Source organism: Oncorhynchus gorbuscha, linkage group LG26 (assembly GCF_021184085.1).
Source record: "Oncorhynchus gorbuscha isolate QuinsamMale2020 ecotype Even-year linkage group LG26, OgorEven_v1.0, whole genome shotgun sequence".
In the NCBI taxonomy this organism is placed as follows: Eukaryota; Metazoa; Chordata; class Actinopteri; order Salmoniformes; family Salmonidae; genus Oncorhynchus; species Oncorhynchus gorbuscha.
The window spans coordinates 20075729-20098993 of NC_060198.1; the positions used below are offsets into that span (position 1 = coordinate 20075729).

General features: G+C 40.2%; 1 protein-coding gene across 4 annotated transcripts in view; it reads left to right on the forward strand.

Moving 5' to 3' along the window:
• The window catches only part of LOC124015548 (potassium voltage-gated channel subfamily H member 1-like), a 66379-nt gene that overhangs the window by 38600 nt on the left and 4514 nt on the right, over positions 1–23265 (forward strand). Inside the window, exon 13 of one of the 4 annotated variants that reach the window (XM_046330831.1) lies at positions 10396–14495. The exons of the other annotated variants lie outside the window; for them this stretch is intronic. Coding sequence (XP_046186787.1) covers positions 10396–11205 — 810 coding nt within the window. The 3' untranslated portion in view covers positions 11206–14495. Of the gene's footprint in view, positions 1–10395; positions 14496–23265 lie in introns of those variants that run through there. 4 annotated transcript variants of the gene reach the window in all.

Genomic DNA, 23265 nt, shown 5'->3' on the forward strand with positions numbered 1-23265 from the left:
AAATTATCAACTCCAGTATGCACCATCAACCCAGGTCGCTTGTGTTAAACGCATTGCTCCAATAAGGGTTAACTCACTTAGGGGGAACTGTAAGGTGGGCTTTAGCGAGGATTGTTACAATATGACATTCATCATGGTGTTTGAATAGTATATTATAAACACATTATTTGACAAATTATTATTGATGCAGATTTATTTATTATTTTTTAATGTTGCATTTGTTTTTACAAATGGTCCGCAATGTCTTATTGATCTGAATATCAGTGCTATAATCTTCTAGCCTTTAACCATTGACTTTTTACACCCACTCAAACACTCAAAACTTGTAAACTGAGAACATCACTGAAAACCCACAGCATTTCCTATAAAACATCAAGTACTGAAATTGATTCAACTTTGTGAAGAAAACACAGCATATTAACGAGGACATAGCTTATTCATCAGAAGGTGCTGTTGATTCATCAAGATGCAATCCTCTGTCCTTGTCGTCATCATGCAATTCAAACTTGAGTATATGTTAGGCAATAGAGGTCATGTTGACTAATACGATGACTCACTTTTACCGCATAACCTATTATGGTTCGTCACGATCTGCACCCTTAGCCGTGGTGTATGCGGTTTCTTGCGGTCATCAAGGTTATTGCTTTGTTTAGTCTAGAAAAGCTTTCAGGTGCATAAAGCCTCTTCAGGCAGCCACTAATCCACCGTACTTTTCAGGTTAGGCAACCACAGGGGTTGATTTGGCTAAAACCTGCTGTGAGGTATGATACAGGGCAGTGATCATTAGGCACCAACTTGAAGCACTACCTGGACCTGTCCAATTAGAAACGCTCATTGATGATTTCTATTGTGTGCCCTAATGAACACGATCCTGGTTCCGCCATAGTGCCGTGGTGCCCCTTTCTGTAAGTTATACCCATGGAATCAGTAACACACCAATTGATGGGCCAATTCTGGAGGCCCATCATAATAGCTTTTGATGTCTGTCGACAACCACAATTTTTCATAGACCTTTGCATTAACGCGAGCTGATTAGGCATTTAGACGGTGAATGTCGATAAGGTCAAATATTGATGAGTATACTAAGTCATATCGATTTCAGAAATACATTGATTGCATAATTGACACAGTAGATACAGTTGAAGTCGGTAGTTTACATACACCTTAGCCAAATACATTTAAACATTCCCTGTCTTAGGTCAGTTAGGATCACCACTTTATTTTAAGAATGTGAAATGTCGGATTAATAGTAGAGTTATTTTTTTTCAGCTTTTATTTATTTCATTACAATTCCAGTGGGTCAGAAGTTTACATACACTCAATTAGTATTTGGTAGCATTGCCTTTAAATTGTTTAACTTGGGTCAAATGTTTTGGGTAGCCTTCCACAAGCTTCCCACAATAAGTTGGGTGAATTTTGGCCCATTCCTCCTGACAGAGCTGGTGTAACTGAGTCAGGTTTGTAGGCCTCCTTGCTCGCACACACTTTTTCAGTTCTGCTCACACATTCTCTATGGGATTGAGGTCAGGGCTTTGTGATGGCCACTCCAATACCTTGACTTTGTTGTCCTTAAGCCATTTTGCCACAACTTTGGAAGTATGCTTGGGGTCATTGTCCATTTGGAAGACCCATTTGCGACCAAGCTTTAACTTCCTGACTAATGTCTTGAGGTGTTGCTTCAATATATCCATATAATCTTTCTACCTCATGATGCCATCAATATTGTGAAGTGAACCAGTCCCTCCTGCAGCAAAGCACCCCCACAACATGATGCTGCCACCCCCTGTCACGTTCTGACCATAGTTCTGTTTTTTATCTTTGTTTTAGTATAGTCAGGGTGTGAGTTGGGTGGGCAGTCTATGTTTGTTTTTCTATGTTGGTTTTTGAGTTCGGTCTAGTATGGTTCTCCATCAGAGGCAGCTGTCAATTGTTGTCCCTGATTGAGAATCATACTTAGGTAGCCTGGGTTTCAGTTTTGGGTGGTGGGTGTTTGTCTTCCGTGTCAGTGTTTGTCGCCACACGGGACTGTTTCGTTCATTTCACGTTTGTTTTGTATTTCGTAGTGTTCCGTTTATGTTTTAAAATAAACATTATGGAAACTTACCACGCTGCGTTTTGGTCCTCTGATCCTTCTTGCTACTCCTCCTCAGAAGAGGAGGACGATATCCCTTACACCCCCGTGCTTCATTGGGATGGTGTTCTTCGGCTTGCAAGCCTCGGCCTTTTCCCTCCAAATATAACGATGGTCATTATGGCCAAACAGCTCTATTTTTGTTTCATCAGACCAGAGGACATTTCTCCAAAAAGTACGATCTTTGTCCCCATGTACAGTTGCAAACCGTAGTCTGGCATTTTTATGGCGGTTTTGGAGCAGTGGCTTCTTCCTTGCTGAGTAGCCGTTCAGGTTATGTCGATATAGGACTCGTTTTACTGGAGACATAGATACTTTTGTACCTGTTTCCTCCAGCATCTTCACAAGGTCCTTTGCTGTTGTTCTGGGATTGATTTGCACTTTTCGCACCAGAGTACGTTCATCTCTAGGAGACAGAACGCGTTCCCTTCCTGAGTGGTATGACGGATGCGTGGTCCCATGGTGTTTATACTTGCGTACAATTGTTTGTACAGATGAACGTGGTACCTTCAGGTGTTTGGTTCATCCTTGGGAGCAATTTCCAGACTTGTGGAGGTCTCCAGTTTTTTTCTGAGGTCTTGGCTGATTTCTTTTAATTTTTCCATGATGTCAAGCAAAGAGGCACTGAGTTTGAAGGTAGGCCTTGAAATACATCCACAGGTACACCTCCAATTGACTCAAATTATGTTAATTAGCCTATCAGAAGCTTCTAAAGCCATGAAATCATTTTCTGGGATTTTCCAAGCTGTTTAAAGGCTCAGTCAACTTAGTGAAGGTAAACTTCTGACCCACTGGAATTGTGATACAGTGAATTATAAGTGAAATAATCTGTCTAAACAATTGTTGGAAATATTACTTGTGTCATGCACAATGTTCTTTGCTCAAGGTCACAATGGCTATATGTGGCATATTAGATGGTCTTATAACTGATGTTTCATCAAACAATACCCCATCCCTTAAAACGTCTTATGGCTTTAGGGGCAGTATTGAGTAGCTTGTATGAAAGGTGCCCAGAGGAAATGGCCTGCTCCTTAGTCGCAGTTGCTAATATATGCATATAATTATTAGTATTGGATAGAAAACACTCTGAAGTTTCTAAAACTGTTTGAATGATGTCTGTGAGTATAACAGAACTCATATGGCAGGCAAAAACCTGAGATGAAAGCCAAACAGGAAGTAGGAAATCTGAGGTTGGTCCGATTCTGGTGAAGATCGTCAAAGGTAAAGGGTATATTTATAATGTGATTTCTGTTGACTCCAACATGGCGGATAATTGTATTTATTTTCTGAGCGCCGTCTCAGATTATTGCATGGTTGTGCTTCTTCCGTAAAGTTTTTTTGAAATATGACACAGCGGTTGAATTAAGGAGAGGTATATCTATATTTCCATGTCTAACAATTGTATTTATTGACATTTATGATAAGTATTTCTGTAAAATGATGTGGTTCTCTGCAAAATCACTGGATGTTTTTGGAACTAGTGAACGTAACGCGCCAATGTATATTGAGATTTTTTTATATAAATATGAACTTTATCAAACAAAACATGTATTGTGTATCACAAAGTCCTATGAGTGTCATCTGATGAAGATCATCTAAGGTTAGTGATTCATTTTATCTCCATTTGTGCTTTTTGTGACTCCTCTCTTTGGCTGGAGAAATGGCTGAATTTTTTTGTGAGTTGGTGGTGACCTAACATAATAATTTGTGGTGCTTTCTCTGTAAAGCCTATTTGAAATCGGACACTGTGGTGGGATTAACAACTAGATTACCTTTAAAACGGTATAAGATACATGTATGTTTGAGGAATTTTAATTCAGAGATTTCTGTTGTTTTGAATTAGGCGCCCTGCACTTTCACTGGCTGTTGTCATATCGATCCCGTTAACGGGATTGCAGCCCTAAGAAGTTTTAAAGGCACAGTCAACTTAGTGTATGTAAACTTCTGACCCACTGGAATTGTGATAAATTACAAGTGACATCTGTCTGTAAATAATTGTTGGAAAAAGTACTTGTGTCATGCACAAAGTTAATGTCCTAACCGACTTGACAAAACTGTAGTTTGTTAACAAGACATTTGTGGAGTGGTTGCAAAAACTAGTTTTAATGACTCTAACCGAAGTGTATGTAAACTTCCCGACTTCAACTGTAGGTTTCTATCCAATTGGCGACAGATTTTCATGTGAATATTAAAAAATATGCTTAAAGAAAATATGCAAATTTTCCCACCAGTGGCGTTTCCACCAAAGTGATTTGTTGCGGATAAAAATCTGTGCATGATGACCTAGTGCACACAAAATGTACTCTTAGCTTAAGTTTTCATCTAGCGAATAAAAGTATAATCTAATGTGGCTAATGTGCTTCCATCCCATTTAATCATAGTGGGAGGACCACACACCATATCATTGCGACTCTAAGTTTGCTTTGATATGGTTATTATATCAATATTTGCGTATAAATGCATTTCCACAGCCATTTCTTGCATAATTAATTTTACTGACACAAAAAGGTCAAACCGTGTCAAACGAACAAATCTGTCGGCATTTATGCAATTGTACCAAAACTTCCTGTTTCCATCACAGCTGTCGTGTTTTTTTATATTTTTTATACGGTATTACTTTTTTAGTCGCATAAAAACTGTGGTTGAAAACATGGTTTATGTTACATAAGTTTAATGAACAAACTATACACTGGAGAGACGGGACCAGATTCACCAACAAGGATTGAAGTAGTTCTTTTTGTTTGGTGGTTTACTCAGATCGGTTGTGAAAAGTGAATAATTAGGAACACACACATTGTGGATATATCTTTACAAAATGAAATGAGCTCTTAGCAGAGATACTGAGATATGCAGTCTGGATGTATTTTGGAAACTTAATTTTCATGCAAGTTTATAAACCAAATTTAATGACACATGATCAAAAGTTTCCAAGGCTGTCAATTTATTAGTTAAAAAGTTTAAATAGCAATGCAACTATTGACATTGCAGCATAATCTGAGGTGAGAAGGGAAATGCTTAATATACACTACTGGCCAAAAATACCTACTCAAGGGTTTTTGTAATTTTCTACATCTACATTAACCTCTCCTTCCAGACTCACATTTTTTAAATATTTTTTTAACCTTTATTTAACCAGGCAAGTCAGTTAAGAACATATTCTTATTTTCAATGACGGCCTGGGAACAGTGGGTTAACTGCCTGTTCAGGGGCAGAACGACAGATTTGTACCTTGTCAGCTCGCGCCACATTAAGCATCTCCAATCCAAAATCTCCAATTCCTATTTCGCAACAAAGCATCCTTCACTCATGCAGCCAGCCTTGTAAAACTGACTATCATAACGATCCTTGACTTCGGCGATGACATTTATATCTCCCTCTATGTCTTATATCTCCCTCTCTAACTTTAAGCATCAGCTGTCAGAGCAGTTTACCGATCACTGTACCTGTACTCAGCCAATCTGTAAATAGCACACCCAACTACCTCATCCCCATATTGTTACTTTTCCTCTTTCTCTTTTGCAAGTGTGTTAATGCTAAATTGTAATTATTTCGCCTCTATGGCCTATTTATTGCCTTACTTCCCTACTCTTCTGCATTTGCACACACTGTACATAGATTTTTCTATTGTGTTATTGACTGTACGTTTGTTTATGTGTAACTCTGTGTTGTTGGTTTTGTCGCACTGCTTTGCTTTATCTTGGCCAGGTCACAGTTGTAAATGAGAACTTGTTCTCAACTGGCCTACCTGGTTAAATAAAGGTAAATATATATTTTTTAAATGTAGAAAATAGTCAAAATAAGGAAAAAGCTTTGAATGAGTAGGCATTTTAAAACTTTTGACCGGTTGTGTATATAAATATTTCACTTTTATCCAAAGCAACATACAGTACAGTGAGTGGATTCATTTGTTACATTTGACGAGAGAGCTGCTTTCAACTTCTTGTCTTATAGTGCCTGCAAGATGGATGTCAAATATGCATGAATCTTTAAATATCACCTTTATTTAACTTACATCATATTCATTAAATAGTTATGGGTGACTCATTCAACCTCAATCCTCGCCCCTAAAACTTTTCGCAGTTCTATCAACTTACCTATTTACCTACTGAATTGTAAACTAGAAGGTTTACAATTCATAAATTCTTTATCTAGATTGTCGGGGCCCCATTCCAAGTATGGAAAGGCATGCATTACTTTCACGTGATTCATTCATTAATGTCAGTGAGAGACTTGCATGAAAATGTTTGTCAAACCCACAGATCTAAGGTTAGAAATACTGCCCCTTAGTGATGTTAATTGTTTCCAAATCATGTTGCACAAACCGAGGCCCTTGAGATTTGCATAAAGTTTAAAAAAACCTGATATTTCAGAAGGGGAAGTAACCTAGGTGGTGAGTGGGGGAACTCCTTCAGGGCGATGGTCAGATCCTCTTCTCTCTTCTGCTTTACCATGAAGATGTTTTTTTCTTCTGTACCAGAATTCATAAGGTCAAGGTGAGAAACAGGAAGTGTGAAAGACCTCCAGTATTTCAGTTGAGTGCAGCAGCAAGGGACTTTTCACAAAAAGTGATTAATAGATGAACACAAAAGCTCTGGGAATATATTGTTACAACAGAGAGTCCATGCGCCAATAATTGGAATTTGTAATCAGTCATTCAATGAATTTTCATGTGTATATATTTTTACAAATGAAGTGGTCAAAAAGAAAGCATGGGCCTCAAATCCACAAAGAGCAAAGGTGACTGGAGTAAAAAAAAAAAGACCCTCGACCCTTCAGAGGTAAACCCATACCTCTCTGACTGACTGATCAGATAGTTCAGGGTTCATAATATTGCCCAACAATGTCAGACAGTTGTCCTTTAAAGGCAAAGTCAAAGCAGAGCCTGGCAATGTTGCCAGCACAGCATGGTGGAAGCCAGCCAACAGGGATAAAAAACACTACAATCATATTCCCTCAATGTATAGTATTGGACAATATTTTACTAGAGGTGGTCCTGTAGCTCAGTTGGTAGAGCATGGTGCTTGTAACGCCAGGGTAGTGGGTTCGATCCCCGGGACCACCCATACGTAGAATGTATGCACACATGACTGTAAGTCGCTTTGGATAAAAGCGTCTGCTAAATGGCATTTATTATTATTATTACTACTACAATACAGTACCTATAGTACTACCACATACCACCACTTTCACGTTGTGCTACAATGACTACTACTGCTACCACAGCTACAAAGTACATAACTATTAAGAAGATAAGTAACACCAACTTTTTGATCCAAAGACAAATCCTATAACAGGAGGTTGGTGACACCTTACTTGGGGAGGACGGGCTCGTGGTATTGGCTGGAGCGGAATCAGTGGAAAAATGGCAAATACATCAAACACATGGTTTGATGCAATTCCATTCACTCTGTTCCAGCCAATACTATGATCCGTCCTCCCCTCAGCAGCCTCCAATGAATCCTATGTGTATGTACCACCTCTCCACCCTAGGCTGATTAAACTCTAGGTGGGTATTGTCTGTCATCATCAGTCTCTCTCTTCTTCCCATTATCTTTGTCTCCTCTTTATTTCCATTTAGTTGTCTCTATCCCTCTCATGGCCTCTCCCTTCCCCTGATCGATCTGAAACCCAGCCCTGCTGCATGGGACCCTTTCTGCCGCACTGTGCAATAACGATCTCCTGTGTGAGAAATGACCCTGACTCGCTTGAGGAGGCACAGTGCTGGTCTTCCACCTGCAATATTGCATCCTCTGCAGTTGCTTCACAGGACAAATCTTTTGACATTACACACCAGGATTTACAAAAATAATCCCTCTACTCTATAAAGTTCTTATGTCTTTTTCACCAATCGAATATATCTCTATTAAGAAACTCTACGGACATTTTCCTGGTGAAGTTTCGGCCAATATTACTGATCTTGTGAGAAATGTGGGATACAGGTCTGGGATACGAGTCTAAATCGAATCTAAATCTAATACAATAATCTGGTGGACAACATTATTTGTGCTGTATTTCCTAATAACACATTGATTTACATGATTTCATGACCAACTGTTTCATAACATTGACCAAGTAGCTACAATAATCCACTCTACAAAGCATTATGTACCAACTACTCTCTTGTTCTTCATATATGTTAATCCATTGTCACGATTCAATTTCATCAGGTGAAATGGCTAAATGAAAACAACTAGGGTAATAAAGATATTAATCACATGGTTAATGTCAAAAATGATTCTGGGAAAGCCTCTGCAGTCTGTATGACCACATGTAATCATGATCTGAGAAAGGTCTCACTACTAACACGAGATACTGAGATTGATCTGTCACTACATGGACTATGGACACATTTTCTCGTTCGCCGTACTGAATCTCAAATACTATCATGGTCATGAACAAATGAATATTAACTGAATGAATCTGCCACATTCTTAGAGACAGATAAAGACGGAGACTGGTATGGGCAATGTGGCGACCTCTTGTAGCCATGATTTAGACATATTACAGGTGAGTAATTCTAGCGCTGTAATTTGTTGAAGATGGAACTCTACAGCTGTAGAGCGGGCACGATAGACATTGACGACCTCTGTTTGTTTGAACGGACAGCTAAAGCTGCATTTTGCATGCTTTGAGATGGAAAGTTATTGGGTTTTGATTGTGACCCCTGCTTCGCCTTAATCTGGCAATTTTGAATAAAGCGTTGCTTAAAGCATTTAGATAGGCATTGGGTCAATGTTAACCTCACCCACTTCACTCTAAAATATCTGATGCGAAGAGAAAACCAATTCATTTCAGTTACGTGGTTAGACTAATACAATTTCAAGGTTTCAAATAAATGCTCTCAAAACCATACCTGTGCTCATAGCCGCGGGAAGTAGGGATGCACCCCTTGAACCCCTTGTAAAATCGTAATTTTTTTTTCTCTCTTTTTTTTTTTTTTTTTACAAAACTAGTGCACTTGGCCTTTAATAGTCTTGTATTAGCAGACCGATATAAGATTTGTCCTTTTTGATTATGTTTCCTATCCCCAACATTACTTATTTCTGTGTTTGTATTGTTTTATGTGCCATGATTTCAACGTGGTACAATATATTCATCCATTTTAAAAGGGGTCACACTTTGCATTTCCACTGCCTTGATAAATAACTATGGTGAGGGGAAGCTGCTTTACTTTTTGCCGCTACTGCTTTGTGTTTGTGCTGAGTGCACCTAAATAAAGACCACTGTCTTACATAAACACAATGCAGACTTCTTGTTCCTGCGAGCTTCCAGCTGACCATTCAAAATGTAATGAATAAATAAATGAATGAGACAAACAAAACCCGCACTGATATTTTTAGGGCAGTGAGCGGTTGTCCTCGGAGTAGTAGCCTACTAGTCGATGCTAACGTGCCAGTTCCACATGTTTATAGTAATGATGTTGCACAATATTACCTACATTTGATCTAATTAAACATTACCACTTCCAAACTCTCCACGAAAGAGATTTGAATTAGTCAAACCTGGTTAGTCAGTGCCAAATTAACTATTCCCAAATGCCAACACTTTATTGTTCCGACACTAGCTTTATGAAATAATTACTGTACATCTTTCTTAGGACATCACCATCTGACCCTCCATGTCGAAGAACATTTCATAATTCGGGATATGCCCTTTTAGTCCCCGTAAAAAGAGAAATCTTAACGCTACAGCGCACAATGACTTTTTAGACGTTTCTGTGCTTCCATCCTGTTTCAATGCCCCTGTGCACAAAGTGAGGTCCATACAGAAATGGTTTGTCTAGATCGGAGTGGAAGAACTTTACTGGTCTGCACAGAGCCCTGACCTCAACCCCATCGAACACTATCAGAATGAATTGGAACGCCGACTACGAGCCATGCCAAATCAGTGCCCGACCTCACTAATGCTCTTGTGGCTGAATGGAAGCAAGTCCCAGCAGCAATGTTCCAACATCTAGTGGAAAGCCTTCCCAGAAGAGTGGAGGCTGTTATAGCAGTAAAGGAGGACCAACTCCATATTAATGCCCATGATTTGGAATGAGATGTTTGACATACATACTTTTGATCATGTAGTGTATGTTGGAGGCTTAGGGACATTAGGCTATTTTCCTTCAGTTTAGAAATGTTTAAGTCATAAGTGTCCAAAGAAATACTTAAAGTCAAAATACTTAAAGGGTTGAGTAGATGAGTAGCAAATGTCGTTTTGGACCCAATGATTTTAAGATGGGCTTGATCCCAACCTGATGTTCTGATTTCTTGTTACAGATAGTGTTCCGGAAGATCAGTGATGTGAAACGTGAGGAAGAGGAGATGCTCAAGAGGAATAACGAGGCCCCTCTGAACCTTCCTCCGGACCACCCCGTCCGTCGCCTCTTCCAGCGCTTCCGGCAGCAGAGGGAGGCGCGACTGGCAGTGGAGCGAACCTGTCAGGGGGAGCCACCAGACTTGGAGAAGGGCACTGTCCACCTGGAGCAAACCAAGGTCCATGAGGTCCTCGCCTCCACCAGCATCATCATGGTGACCGAGAGCCCTGCTACTCCCACAGCTTCATCCACATCTTTGTCTTTGTCCTCCAGGCCCTCTAGCCGAGTCATGCTTCATGCCCCTGCCATCCAAAATGGCAACCTCGTAGGCTGCAAGTCCGCAGAGCCTGCGCCAAAGATCAAAAAGGGCTGGGGTCGTTTCAAGGAGTCTGTTGTGAAAGCAGAGTCGTGGAGCAGCGTTTCTAAGGCCGAGTCCATGGAGACCTTGCCGGACAGGACTAAGTCCTGTAATGAGATGTCTCTCAAGAAGACGGACTCTTGTGACAGCGGTATTACTAAGAGCGACCTGCGTTTAGATAACGTGGGTGACGCCCACACTCCGCAGGACCGGAGCCCTGTGCAGTCAGAAGGGAAGCTGGTTGTCTGTCCTATACCCGTACAGACCATGCACGCCTCTTTCCTGGAGCTGAAGCAGGAACTTAGGGGAGACATCGGGTCTCTTAATGGCCGCATGGCGGTGGTGGAGGCACAGCTGGCCGAGATGCTTCAACTACTAAAATCGAAAAAGGCCTCTAGGCCCCAATTCCCATAAGGACGACAGCTTCTCACAATCTTGACACTGCATGTTTTGGCAGTCTATGCAGTGTTTCCCAACTCCAGTCCCTGATTACCAACAACAGTACACATTTTTGTTGTAGCCCCGGACAAGCACTGATTCCTGATTCAACTTGTTAACGATCAAGCCCTCAATGAGTTGAATCAGGTGAGTTTGTCCGGAGCTACACCAAAAATGTGTGCTGTTGGGGGTACTCGAAAGGGAGTTGTGAAACATTGGTCTATGGAACATGAAGTGAATGCATCCTAGAATTCATCCAGGAGCTGGCTGTGGTGTAGCAAAATTGTGAGAGAGGTTTTGTGAAGACTTGGGCAGTAAGATGGTCCTAAATTAGTACAGATGAGTAATGAGGGATTTTCTTACCATATTATTAGATATAGGGGTAACCTGGATTTTTTTTTAAATGCACATCTGGATTATCTCTGCACCTTGAGGTACATTCTGTGCGATATTCCATCGATCTACTTTTGTAGGAGTTCAAACTGTAAACTGCATAAATAACGCTTTTGTTGTCTAATTTCTTTTCAATTGGATTCGTTTTAGTTTTAATTTGGTCACACTTTTCACATGGTAAAATGACTAACCCCTTAAGGAGGTTTTCATCAAATCTGTGCACTCAATTGAAATTAGCAATAATATTTTATTGCATTGATATAGTTTTTCAACTGGTCTCAAAGCACTTCAACTTGCAGGGAGTGATGTGGCCATGATAATATGAGCAGTGTGGAGCAACAGCGAAGATGCACATATCTGAAATGACAATGTCCACAGCGAAGATGCACATATCTAAAATGACAATGTCCGCAGCGAAGATGCACATATCTAAAATGACAATGTCCATTGTTATTTACACCATTGCTCTCTCCTTGTGGTATTAAAATGAAGGGAAATGAAGGGAAAATCATGATTGTGAACTTTCAATGTATGGTGGAAACCATGGCATCTTTTCAACCAACATCCATCCTAAATTGTTATGGGAAGAAATCAATGTGAATTTGTCTAAACTATGAAACCTTTGTGCATTTTGGGTCATCACTGTTGATATAATATGCAAAGTATTGCCATCTATATTGTGTCTTTAGCATTTCAATTGCAATGTTAAAGGAGTAAAAGGAGATACTTGTACAGACAGGTCCAGAATTATTGGAACCCTTGATAAAGATGGGCAAAAAAGACTGTATAAAATAAACAATACAAATACTACAATTGCTCAGAGAAAGAGATTTTGTTTAACAAATAATAGTTTTCTCTAAAAAAAAAAGATAGGGATCCCCCCCTGTTTTCAATATACTCCGGCACCCTCCACCTTGCGTGGATAACAGCACCGACTTTTTCTGAAATGTTTTATGAGATTGGAGAACACATTGGGAGGGATCTTAGACCATTTCTCCATACAGAATCTTTCCAGATCCTTGATATCCTTTGTCTACACTTATGGACTGCCCTCTTCAATTCAAACCACAGGTTTTCATTGGGGTTCAAGTCCGTAGACAGAAAGCCGTTGCAAAATATTGATTTTGTGGTGAATTAACCATTTCTTTGTGTATTTTGATATGTGCTTGGGGCCTATTGTCTTGCTGGAAGAGCTACTTGCGGCCAAGTTTCATCCTCCTGGCAGAGGCAACAAGGTTTTTGGGCTAAAATGCCCTAGTGCAGTACTTGTTAAAGTTCATGATACCGTTGACCTTAACAAGGGCCCCAGGACCAGTGGAAGCAAAATAGCTCATAACATCAAAAGATCCACCACCATATTTTAAAGTAGGTATGAGGTTATTTTCTGCATATGCATTCTTATTTTGAAGCCGAACCCACCACTCCTGTGCGTGGCCAAAGAGCTCTATTTGCACAGGTTCCAATCCAAGTGCCAATGCAAACTCCAAGCGTTTCCATTCTGAGTTGCTCTCAATTACGTTTTTCTGGCAACCCTTCCAAAGAGCCTATTTGCATGGACGTGGCATCTAATTCTAAGACTTACTTGGTGACCTGAAGTTTTCCATAATTTTCCATCTTTGGCCCTTCAATTTTTCTTTACCTCCCTTTACCTCTTAATTGTTGACATAATAGTGGTAAGTGGGATATTTGTTTTTTAAGCTATTTGTTGTTCCTGTTGTGAGTTTTTAGCATTTTCCCATGGCGATTGATGATACATTTACATGTGTGTGTTACCTCATTTTAGAAGTTAACAGGGAGCCATGGAAGACCACAATACAGTTATTTAATGAGATTAATTTAAAAAGAATGTTAATGCAGATTTTGTTTGTTTTTATAAGAATATTTAGCAGTTCCAATCATTTTGAACTGTATCTTTTTAAAATATATATTTTCTCTGTGCAATTGTATTAGTAGAAAAAAAACAGTTTACTGTGCACTTGAAGTTTTCAGACCCCTTGACTTTTTCCACATTTTGTTACGTTACAGCCTTATTGTAACATGGATTATATCGTTTTTTCCCTCCCCTTTTGAATCTACACACAATACCTCATAATGACAAGGCAAAAACTGTTTTTTAGAAATGTTTGCAAATGTATAAAAAGACTACTGAATATCACATTTACATAAGCATTCAGAACCTTTACTCAGTACTTTGTTGAAGCACCTTTTGCACTGATTAAAACTTTGAGTCTTCTTTGGTATGATGCAACAATCTTGGCACACCTGTGTTTAGGGAGTTTCTACAGATGTTTCTCTGCAGATTCTCTCAAGCTCTGTCAGGTTGGATGGGGAGCACCGATGCACAGCTATTTTTTATAGCAAAGATACACCCCCTTAGTCTACATGACAAACAACAGATGTGTGGAATGGGTCACATGGTTAGGATTTGTATGAAAGAAATGAATCATTCACAGCAGACTACTGTAAAGACTGTTCTCATTGTGTGGAAACCAGAGTCTAGCCCCCAAAACAAGGTTCCCTTCATCATTATCCATACCCGAGCCATCTCTCCCTCGTACCTTCCAGTCAGACTTGAGCAGTCAGATCTCCCTCACATGAATGGAATGTGGCTTGTTAGTAGATTGACGATGCCTTAAGTGATAAACCTATCAGCATTAAGCCCCAGAGGCCAACTGTCAGTTCACACAAACACATTAGAGTTCTAAGAACCCTATTCTGTTGCAAAGAACAACCATTTTATGCAATAACAGTATTATAACATAATCTTGTAGTTTTGCTCTCATAACCGTCGCCCCAGTCTGAGGTCCTGAGCACTCTGGAGCAGGTTTTCATTAAGGATCTCTCTGTACTTTGCTCTGCTCATCGGGCGGCAGCGTAGCCTAGTGGTTAGAGCGTTGGACTAGTAACCGGAAGGTTGTGAGTTCAAACCCCCGAGCTGACAAGGTACAAATCTGTCGTTCTGCCCCTGAACAGGCAGTTAACCCACTGTTCCCAGGCCGTCATTGAAAATAAGAATATGTTCTTAACTGACTTGCCTGGTTAAATAAAGGTAAAATAAAAAAATCTTTGCCTCGATCCTGACTGGTCTCCCAGTCCCTGCCGCTGAAAAACATCCCCACAACATGATGCTGGGGATGGTGCCAGGTTTCCTCCAGATGTGACGCTTGTCATTCAGGCTTGTCATTCAGGCTTGTCATTCAGGCTTGTCATTCAGGCCAAAGAGTTCAAGCTTGGTTTCATCATGTTATCATGATAAATGTCATGTTCCTTTTACTGAGGAGTGGCTTCTGTCTGGCCACTCTACCATAAAGACCTGATTGGTGGAGTGCTGCAGAGATGGTGTTCCTTCTGGAAGGTTCTCCCATTTCCACAGGGGTACTCGAGCTCTGTCAGTGACCATTGGGATTTTGGTCACCTCCCTGACCAAGGCCCTTCTCCCGATTGCTCAGTTTGGCCGGGTGGCCAGCACTAGGAAGAGTCTTGGCGGTTCTAAACTTCTTCCATTTAAGAATGATGGAGGCCACTGTGTTCTTGGGGAGCTTCAATGCTGCAGAAATGTTTTTGTAACCTTCCCCAGATCTGTGCCTCAACACAATCCTGTCTCTGAGCACTACGGACAATTCCTTTGACCTCATGGCTTGGTTTTTGCTCTGACATGCATTGTCAACTGTGGGACCTTATATATAGACAGGTGTGTGCCTTTCCAAATCATGTCCAATCAATTGAAGTGACCACAGGTGGACTCCAAGTTGTAGAAACATCTCAAGGATGATCAATGGAAACATCATGCACCTGAGCTCAATTTTGAGTCTAATAGCAAAGGGTCTTAATAATATATAATAATAATATCTTAATACTTATGTAAATACGTTATTTATGTTTTATATTTTTAATACATTTGCTAAGATTTCTAAAAAACAGTTTTCGCTTTAATTATGGGGTATTTAATCAATTTTCAAATGTTATCCATTGTATAATAAGGAAAAAGTCAAACAAAATGTGGAAAAAGTCAAGGAGTCTGAATAGTTTCCGAATACACTGTATACAGTATTTTTTGCTAATCTTTATCAAGGGTGCTAATAGTTTTGCACCTGAGTGTGTGGCATTTACAGATTATGTATAAGGAATATAATGAGGACATTCTCACAGTTGCACTTTTGTCAGTTAAAGACACATTGTAGTCAATGCATGAGAACTGCATCTGAATGTATTTTCCTTGAGCAATTCTAAAAGACAGAAAATGAATCAGCATCTCCCAATACCCTTGACACTTTCCCTTTCTACTTTTATTAACTGACCAACTTGACCTCGGGTTGCCTTGAGTACACATTTGTTATTCTTGGAATAACACCAATAATTGAAATTAGTAAACAAATTGGATTCAATTCTTATTTTTTTGCATCTTCTACAGTATGTCTTTCCTGCAGCCTCATTTGTTGTGTGCATGATTACACCACAATGTTTGTACTTGACCTTAAAACTGTAATATCCTGTGTGCACTGTTCTGGAATTTCAGATTTGAAGGAATACTAATAACGAATTGTAAAGGACTAATAATGAATAGTAAGGAAAGTATTCACACCCCTTGCCTTTTTCCATATTTTGTTGTTACAGCCTGAATTTAAAATGTATTAAATGTATATTTTTGTTTTGTTACTGGCCTACACACAATACCCCCGTAAAGTGGAATTATGTTTTTAGAAATGTTTACAAAAATGAAAAGCTGAAATGTCTTGAGTCAATAAGTATTCAACCCCTTTGCTATTTCAAGCATAAAAACATTCAGGAGTAAAAATATGCTAAAGTCCCTCTGTTCAATAATAGTTTTTAAACATGATTTTTGAAGGACTACCTCCTCTCTGTACCCCACACATACAGATAATTTTAAGGTCCCTCAGTCGAAGCTGTGAATTTCAAACACAGATTAAACCACAACGAATAGGGAGGTTTTCCAATGCCTCACAAAGAAGTGCACCTGTTGGTAGATGGGTAATAAAACAAAAAACAGACAATGAATATCCCTTTGAGCATGGTAAAGTTATTACATTTTGTATGTTGTATCAATACACCCAGTCACAACAAAAATACAGGCGTCCTTTCTAACTCAGTTGGCGGAGAGGAAGGAAACCACTCAGGGTTTTCACCATGAGGCCAATGGTGACTTTAAAACAGTTAGAGTTTAATGGCTGTGATAGGAGAAAACAACTGAGGATGGATCAACAACACGTAGTTATTCCACAGTAATAACCTAATTGACAGAATGAAAAAATATTCCAAAACATGCAGTAAAGTAAATATTATAAAAGTAATACTGCAAAAAAATATGTCAAAGCGATTAACTTTTTGTCCTGAATACAAAGTGTTATGTTTGGGGCAAATCCAATACAACTGCAGGTAGCCTAGAGGTTAAGAGAGGTGGGCCAGTAATTTAAAGGTCGCCGGTTCGAATCCCTGAGCTGACCAGGTGAAAAATGTGCCCTTGAGCAAGGCACTTAACCCTAATTGCACCTGTAAGTTACTCTGAAAAAGAGCGTCTGCTAAATTACAAAAAAAATGTATAACATTTGTCGTGGAAATTTCCTCTATTTACCAAATCATGGGAGCAAACCACACACACACACGTCAGAGTTAGTTATAAAAGTCCATCTTTAATTATATGAGCTCGTATCACAATCCTGTGACTCTCAGATAAATACAGTGTCTCCCAGTGAATCTTCTGAGAGTCCCCTTACAATGCAACTGAGTTCCTTTTAATAGCAAAGACACCCATAGTCAGACAGCATAGACAATTCATTGTTCAGCTTTGTCTCCTTTCCCAAACCCCAGAACCATAAACCAATTCCTCCATATCAACAGGCATATATCAAATTGTCATTTATATACAACCCACTCAAAATACAAACTCCTGGACAAACTCACGGAGAGGGGGTGAGGCTATAGGTTAAGATAGAAACAACATAAGAGGGAGCATAGAATGATTCCAGACACTGCAACCCCTCCTTTCCCCACCGGGAAAGGTAGGGAGTAAAAGATATGTTTACACATGATGACACTATGACCTCTCCCCTCTCAGTGGCCCATGCAACTTAGTCCTGACATAGAACAGATAACTGCCAATGGCCACCACTATAGTACAACAAAATACATTCTTATGAGAAGTAACTTACACACATTTAATGAATATTAAACATCTTACAAATTTTACCAACAAATTCTGATAATTCCACAACACATTACTGAGAACCACTGTCCATATTTTCAAGCATAGTGGTGGCTGCATTATGTTATGGGTATGCTTGTAATCGTTAAGGACTGTGGAGTTTTTCAAAACAAGAAATACATGGAATGGAACAAATCACAGGCAAAATCCTAGAGGAAAAACTGGTTCAGTCTGCTTTCCACCAGACACTGGGAGATGAATTCACCTTTCAGCAGGACAATAACCTAAAACATAAGGCCAAATCTACAGTAGTTGCTTACCAAGAAGACTGTGAATGTTGGCAAAGTTACAGTTTTGACTTAAATCTGCATGAAAATCTATGGCTATACCTGAAAATGGTTGTCTAGCAATGATCAACAACCAATTTGACAAAGCTTGAACATTTTTTTTAATTGTTGCACAATCCAGGTGTGGACAGCTCTGAGACTCACTGCTGTAATCGCTGCCAAAATTGTGATTCTAACATCAAATTGTATTTGTCACATGTGCCGAATACAACAGGTGTAGGTAGACCTTACAGTGAAATGTTTACTTACAAGCCCTTAACCAACAATGCAGATTTAAGAAAATAAGTTTTAAGTAAAAAATCGAAATAACAAATAATTGAAGAGCAGCAGTAAAATAACTGTATTGAGGCTCTATACAGGGGGTACCGGTACAGAGTCAATATGTTGTGGCACAGGTTAGTCGAGGTAATTGAAGTAATATGTACATGTAGGTAGAGTTAAAGTGACTATGCATAGATAATACACAGAGAGTAGCAGCAGTATAACGGGGGGGGGTAACTGCAAATAGTCTCGGTAGCCATTTGATTAGCTGTTCAGGAGTCTTAATGCTTGGGGGTAGAAGCTGGTAAGAAGCCTTTCGGACCTAGGCATGGCGCTCGGGTACCGCTTGCCGTGCGGTAGCTGAGAGAACAGTCTATGATTAGGGTGGCTGGAGTCTTTGAACATTTTTAGGGCCTTCCTCTGACACCGCCTGGTATAGAGGTCCTGGATGGCGGGAGGCTTGGCCCCAGTGATGTACTGGGCCATACACACTTCCCTCTGTAGTGCCTTGCGGTCAGAGGCCGAGCAGTTGCCATACCAGGCACTGATGCAACCATGCTCTCGATGGTGCAGATGTATAACTTTTTGAGGATCTGAGGAACCATGCCAAATCTTTTCAGTCTCATGTGGGAGAATAGGCTTTGTCGTGCCCCCTTCACGACTGTCTTGGTGTGTTTGGACCATGTTAGTTTGTTGTTGATGTGGACACCAAGGAACTTGAAGCTCTCAACATGGGAAAACGTATCTAATCAAGATATTAGTCTTTCATTTTTATTTACAAATGGTAAAAAAATTCTTATACTTAATATTTTGTGTAGATCGTTGACAAAAAATAAGAATTAAATCCATTTGAATGCCACTTTGTAACAACAAAATGTGGAAAAAGTCTAGGGGTATGAATACTTTCTAAAATGCACTGAACATGTTATTCTATTCACATACTGTCAAAAGATTAGTATTTGTAAAATGTGTAAAATGTTCATATTAAATTATTTTGTACTTTGGATTCATTTTTTCCCCCTTTACAGTAACTTCCCTAGATAACGTAGATGATCATTTATTTTAAGTCTCATTCATTACTGTGAGCACCAAGGAAGTTTGCTGCTGAAGTTAGCTCTTATAAAGCTCTTATTTGGCCTATACCATCACACTCAACAGTTTCCTGTGTGAATCAAGAATGGTTCACCACCCAAAGGACATCCAGCCAACTTGACACAACTGTGGAAAGCTTTGGAGTCAACATGGGCCAGCATCCCTGTGGAACGCTTGAGACCTTGTACAGTCCATGCCCTGACGAATTGAGACTGTTCTGAAGGCAAAATTTGGTGCAACTCAATATTAGGAAGGTGTTCCTGTTTGGTACAATTTTCTTCATCAATCCACATACAATACCCCATAACGACAAAGCAAAAACAGTTTTTAGACATTTTGGAAATATCACATGTACAATAAGTATTCAGACCCTTTACTCAGTACTTTGTTGAAGCACCTTTGGCAGTGATCACAGCCTCGGGTGTTCTTGGGTATGACGCTACAAGCTTGGCACACCTGTATTTGGGGAGTTTCTCCCATTCATCTCTGCAGATCGGGATTGGGAGCGTCACTGCATAGCTATTTTCAGGTCTGTCCAGAGATGTTAGATCGGGTTTAAGTCTGGGCTCTGGCTGGCCCACTCCAGGACATTCAGAGACTTGTCCCGTATCCACTCCTACATTGTCTTGGCTGTGTGCTTCGGGTTGGTGTCCTGTTGGTAGGTGAACCTTAGCCCCAGTCTGAGGTCCTGAGCGCTCTGGAGCAGGTTTTCATCAAGGATCCTTCTGTACTTTGCTCTGTTCATCTTTCCCTCGATCCTGACTAGTCTCCCAGTCCCTACCGCTGAAACACATCCCCACAGCATGATGCTGCCACCACCATGCTTCACTGTAGGGATGGTCCAAGGTTTCCTCCAGACTTGACGCTTTTAGATGCCTTTTGGCAAACTCCAAGTGGGCTGTCATGTGCCTTTTACTCAGGAGTGGCTTCTGTCTGGCCACTCTACCATAAAGGCCTTATTGGTGGAGTGCTGCAGAGATGGTTTTCTTTCTGAAAGGTTCTCCCATCCCCACAGAGGAACTCTGGAGCTCTGTCAGAGTGTCCATTGGGATCTTGGTCACCTCCCTGACCAATGCCCTTCTCCCCGATTGCTCAGTTTGGCCGGGCGGCCAGCTCTGGGAAGAGTCTTGGTGGTTCCAAACTTATTCCATTTAAGAATGATGGAGGCCATTGTGTTCTTGGGGACCTTCAAGGCTGCAGAAATGTTTTGGTACCCTTCCCCAGATCTGTGCCTCGACACAATCATGTCTCGGAGCTCTATGGACAATTCGACCTCATGGCTTGGTTTTTGCTCTGATATGCACTGTCAGCTGTGGGGCATTATATAGACAGAGAACCTTTCCAAATCATGTCCAATACATTGAATTTACCACAGGTGGACTCCAATCAAGTTGTAGAAACATCTCAAGGATGATTAATGGGTAGAAGATGCACCTGAGCTCAATTTTGAGTCTCATAGCAAAGGGTCTGAATACTTATTTAAATGTTTTTTATATTTTTATTTATATATTTTAGAATAAGGCTGTAACGTAACAAAATGTGGAAAATGTCAAAGGGTCTGAATACTTTCCGAATTAACTGTATAAATGCTTCACACTTTACTTAACCATGTGTGAAGTGTATAAGGATCAGTCAGTCAAGGTTCCATTATAATCAGGGTAATTACTCTGCATAATTAAGGGTAAATTATTCAATCAAAGATAACTACAAATAATGATACAATTAATTTCATTGTCATATTAAGACAAATTGAAATGTAAGTCGCTCTGGATAAGAGCGTCTGCTAAATGACTTAAATGTAATGTAATACCCTAACACACTAAACTGCAGTGGGTAAGAGGAGCCATTAGACTGGCATATTTGATATTCTGAAGATTTACAACAGGGAATTGTAAGTAAGCAATTGGAGTGTCTCACACAGTATCCCTCTGGAAATCCCAGCTCTCCCTCCCTCCCTCCCTCTCGTTTGATGATCTGCAATGCAGTGCCAGGTCTTCCACCCTACTCCCCCTCCTTCATCTTGGGCAATCTTTGCAGTGCCAAAACAGGGGTCTATCCTGAGCTGTGCAGACTGTCAACTAAGCATGCCATTACAGTCCTACTCCTCCCACTCCTGCCATTTCCTGCATCTCATTAAGTATTGGCTGAAGCCACAGCTCCCTCTAGAGAGCACTATGTAGCCACTACAATTACAGCGGTTTCTATTACTAAATGCAAGGTGGACTAACAAAAGGTGTTATAGCTGATAGTGAGTGTAAAAGGATACATTTCTGAGCATGGTGGGTTCTAAATATGCTTTGCCTAAGTGCTTGTGTCACTTTTGAGCCAGTAGAGCACATTTTAGTCAAATATTTCCCCCGGGTTAAAGAATGTAGTGAAAGTGCAATAATGAAGGTGTTGGAAATTAATGGTCAGATAATCTTCCACCAGAAAAGCAAAGATTCCGATTGTAAGTGAACTTAAGTTAGAGGATCCAACTATGTGCCACTTACTGTGGGGACATGACAGTTTGGCTGACCTTTTTATACATTGTCCAATGGTTGTGCTTTTTATATTGGTCAAGTGCCGGATGTCATGGCAACTGGGCCCATGTGGTCGACCCCGATTGGCTGGCTGGCCGGGATCATCCGTTGCTGTTTGCAGTGAGAATTGCTGAGTGGACCCTCCTTTTTAAAGCCCCCTCCCTGACTCCCCTGTGGAGTTCATGGCCTCCTATTATTTAGCAGATTTGTTTTTGCATCCTGGTTGAACCTTCTAGTTTGAGAGGAAAAAAACTCTATCGAGATCATATATGTGCCTTTGCAGGGACGCGGGGGGCATAACCTAACAAATGTGTGGGGTCAATTGGTAAGGACTGCTTTCCGTTTGTTATTCCTCCAGAGGTAGGAACTTTAGGCGAGTACTGTAAGTCGTGTGCCGAAAGAAGAGTGGAAGTTGACTGTGTGGCTTTAAAGAGGGGTAGCTTGGGTGTGGATATACTAATGGTAGCAATTGGAGTGTCTCACCTCCATTTTAATACTTGAACTCTTAACTATTGCTCAGGAGTAAGACCCTCTCAACTCCTGATGTATTTAAGGCAAGTGCTAATAACTTGTAAGAAAGTAATGGTGGTATTTTGGTAGTTTTCATGCCAAACACAGACTATGGTATGTTCTACTTTGAAAAGTTATTCTCAATAGATATTTTAGGGCCACCATTTGGCTATAACTGTATTTGAACTCTTATCAGTGTTTGGAATTGAAAAAAGAAACCACTTGTGTATTAATCATTTTTGGATGAATGGTTCTTTAGCTACCAATGAGGAACATTTTTAATGCTATTGAAGAACATTTGCTAAGAGTGACAGTGACAGCCTGGTTGGTGATTAGGTAAATGCTTTAAGATTTGCACAGGCACTAAAGTGAGCTCCTCTTGCTAGCTGCTACAGGACGGACAGGAGAGAATAATGTCTGTTATCTGGCTTACCTGACTCGGGACTGGTCAGTAACAAAATAGCAAGATTTCAGCTCTCAGGTTGGGGGGTGGAGATTTAAACTGCATAATAGCAATCTCCTCACACTTGCAAGTTGAGAGGGGGCACTATCAGAGCAGAAAGGACAACCTGGATGTATAATGTGGAAATAGAAGGGTGTGGAAATATCCATTATCAACAAGGAATGTTCTAAGTGAAGAAATGAATGGAAGAGGAAAATATTTTTTCGCACTTGTTGGTGAAATGTTTTGGATTTCTGACACTTTGAGCAAGGACTATGACATTTATTGGACAACTTACTTGAAACGACC